Raw genomic sequence first — 1971 nt, forward strand, 5'->3', positions numbered from 1 at the left:
TTATGTCCTATGTCTGGCAAATCTACCCTTCCCCACCCCTTACTCATCAAGGTAACTTATCTCAAGGTATCTCATTCATCCTTCCAGTTACTCATTCACACTCATTATCTCTCATTCATCTTCCAGTTACTCATTCACATCGGTACAGAGTAACAGAGTACAGAGAAATACAACAAAGGTACAGAGAGGAGCCAGATGGTTCAAGATGGTGGCGAGGATGGAGCCAGATGGTTCAAGATGGTGGCGAGGATGGAGCCAGATGGTTCAAGATGGTGGCGAGGATGGAGCCAGATGGTTCAAGATGGTGGCGAGGATGGAGCCAGATGGATCAAGATGGTGGCGAGGATGGAGCCAGATGGATCAAGATGGTGGCGAGGATGGAGCCAGATGGATCAAGATGGTGGCGAGGATGGAGCCAGATGGATCAAGATGGTGGCGAGGATGGAGCCAGATGGTTCAAGATGGTGGCGAGGATGGAGCCAGATGGTTCAAGATGGTGGCGAGGATGGAGCCAGATGGTTCAAGATAGTGGCGAGGATGGAGCCAGATGGTTCAAGAGGGTGGCGAGGATGGAGCCAGATGGTTCAAGATGGTGGCGAGGATGGAGCCAGATGGTTCAAGATGGTGGCGAGGATGGAGCAGATGGTTCAAGAGGGTGGCGAGGATGGAGCCAGATGGTTCAAGATGGTGGCGAGGATGGAGCCAGATGGTTCAAGATGGTGGCGAGGATGGAGCCAGATGGATCAAGATGGTGGCGAGGATGGAGCCAGATGGTTCAAGATGGTGGCGAGGATGGAGCCAGATGGTTCAAGATGGTGGCGAGGATGGAGCCAGATGGATCAAGATGGTGGCGAGGATGGAGCCAGATGGTTCAAGATGGTGGCGAGGATGGAGCCAGATGGTTCAAGATGGTGGCGAGGATGGAGCCAGATGGATCAAGATGGTGGCGAGGATGGAGCCAGATGGTTCAAGATGGTGGCGAGGATGGAGCCAGATGGTTCAAGATGGTGGCGAGGATGGAGCCAGATGGTTCAAGATGGTGGCGAGGATGGAGCCAGATGGTTCAAGATGGTGGCGAGGATGGAGCCAGATGGATCAAGATGGTGGCGAGTGTGGAGCCAGATGGTTCAAGAGGGTGGCGATGGAGCCAGATGGTTCAAGAGGGTGGCGAGGATGGAGCCAGATGGATCAAGATGGTGGCGAGGATGGAGCCAGATGGTTCAAGATGGTGGCGAGGATGGAGCCAGATGGATCAAGATGGTGGCGAGGATGGAGCCAGATGGTTCAAGATGGTGGCGAGTGTGGAGCCAGATGGTTCAAGAGGGTGGCGATGGAGCCAGATGGTTCAAGATGGTGGCGAGGATGGAGCCAGATGGTTAAAGATGGTGGCTAGGGTGGAGCCAGATGGTTCAAGAGGGTGGCGAGGGTGGAGCCAGATGGTTCAAGGCGAGGGCCGGCAGCAAGGCGCCAGCAGCCAGCTTTAAGCATGCCTTTGCAAGCTAATCTACAACTGCCGTCAGCGGCAGTCACCTGTGTCGGCACCCCAGCCAGTCAGTCTGGAGGGCAGCCAGTCAGTCTGGAGGGCAGCAGTCTGTTTGGAGGGCCGCCAGTCTGTTTGGAGGGCCGCCAGTCTGTTTGGAGGGCAGCCAGTCTGTCAGGAGGGCAGCCAGTCTGTCAGGAGGGCAGCCAGTCTGTTTGGAGGGCAGCCAGTCAGTCAGAGGGCAGCCAGTCAGTCTGGAGGGCACCCAGTCAGTCTGGAGGGCAGCCAGTCAGTCAGGAGGGCAGCCAGTCTGTTTGGAGGGCAGCCAGTCTGTTTGTAGGGCAGCCAGTCAGTCTGGAGAGCAGCCAGTCAGTCAGGAGGGCAGGCAGTCAGTATGGAGGGCAGGCAGTCTGTTTGGAGGGAAGCCAGTCAGTCAGGATGGCAGCCAGTCAGTCAGGAGGGCAGCTAGTCAATCTGGAGGGCAGGCAGTC

At 56.5% G+C, this 1971-nt stretch overlaps 1 protein-coding gene across 1 annotated transcript; it reads left to right on the top strand.

The window, feature by feature from the left end:
- The first annotated feature begins 227 nt into the window (after positions 1-227).
- On the top strand, positions 228-1484 carry LOC138370210 (uncharacterized). The gene has a single exon (XM_069334205.1). The coding sequence runs from the start codon at positions 228-230 to the stop codon at positions 1482-1484; it is 1257 nt and encodes a 418-aa protein (XP_069190306.1).
- Positions 1485-1971: the final 487 nt, after the last annotated feature.

This window comes from Procambarus clarkii, chromosome 31 (genome assembly GCF_040958095.1).
Source record: "Procambarus clarkii isolate CNS0578487 chromosome 31, FALCON_Pclarkii_2.0, whole genome shotgun sequence".
In the NCBI taxonomy this organism is placed as follows: Eukaryota; Metazoa; Arthropoda; class Malacostraca; order Decapoda; family Cambaridae; genus Procambarus; species Procambarus clarkii.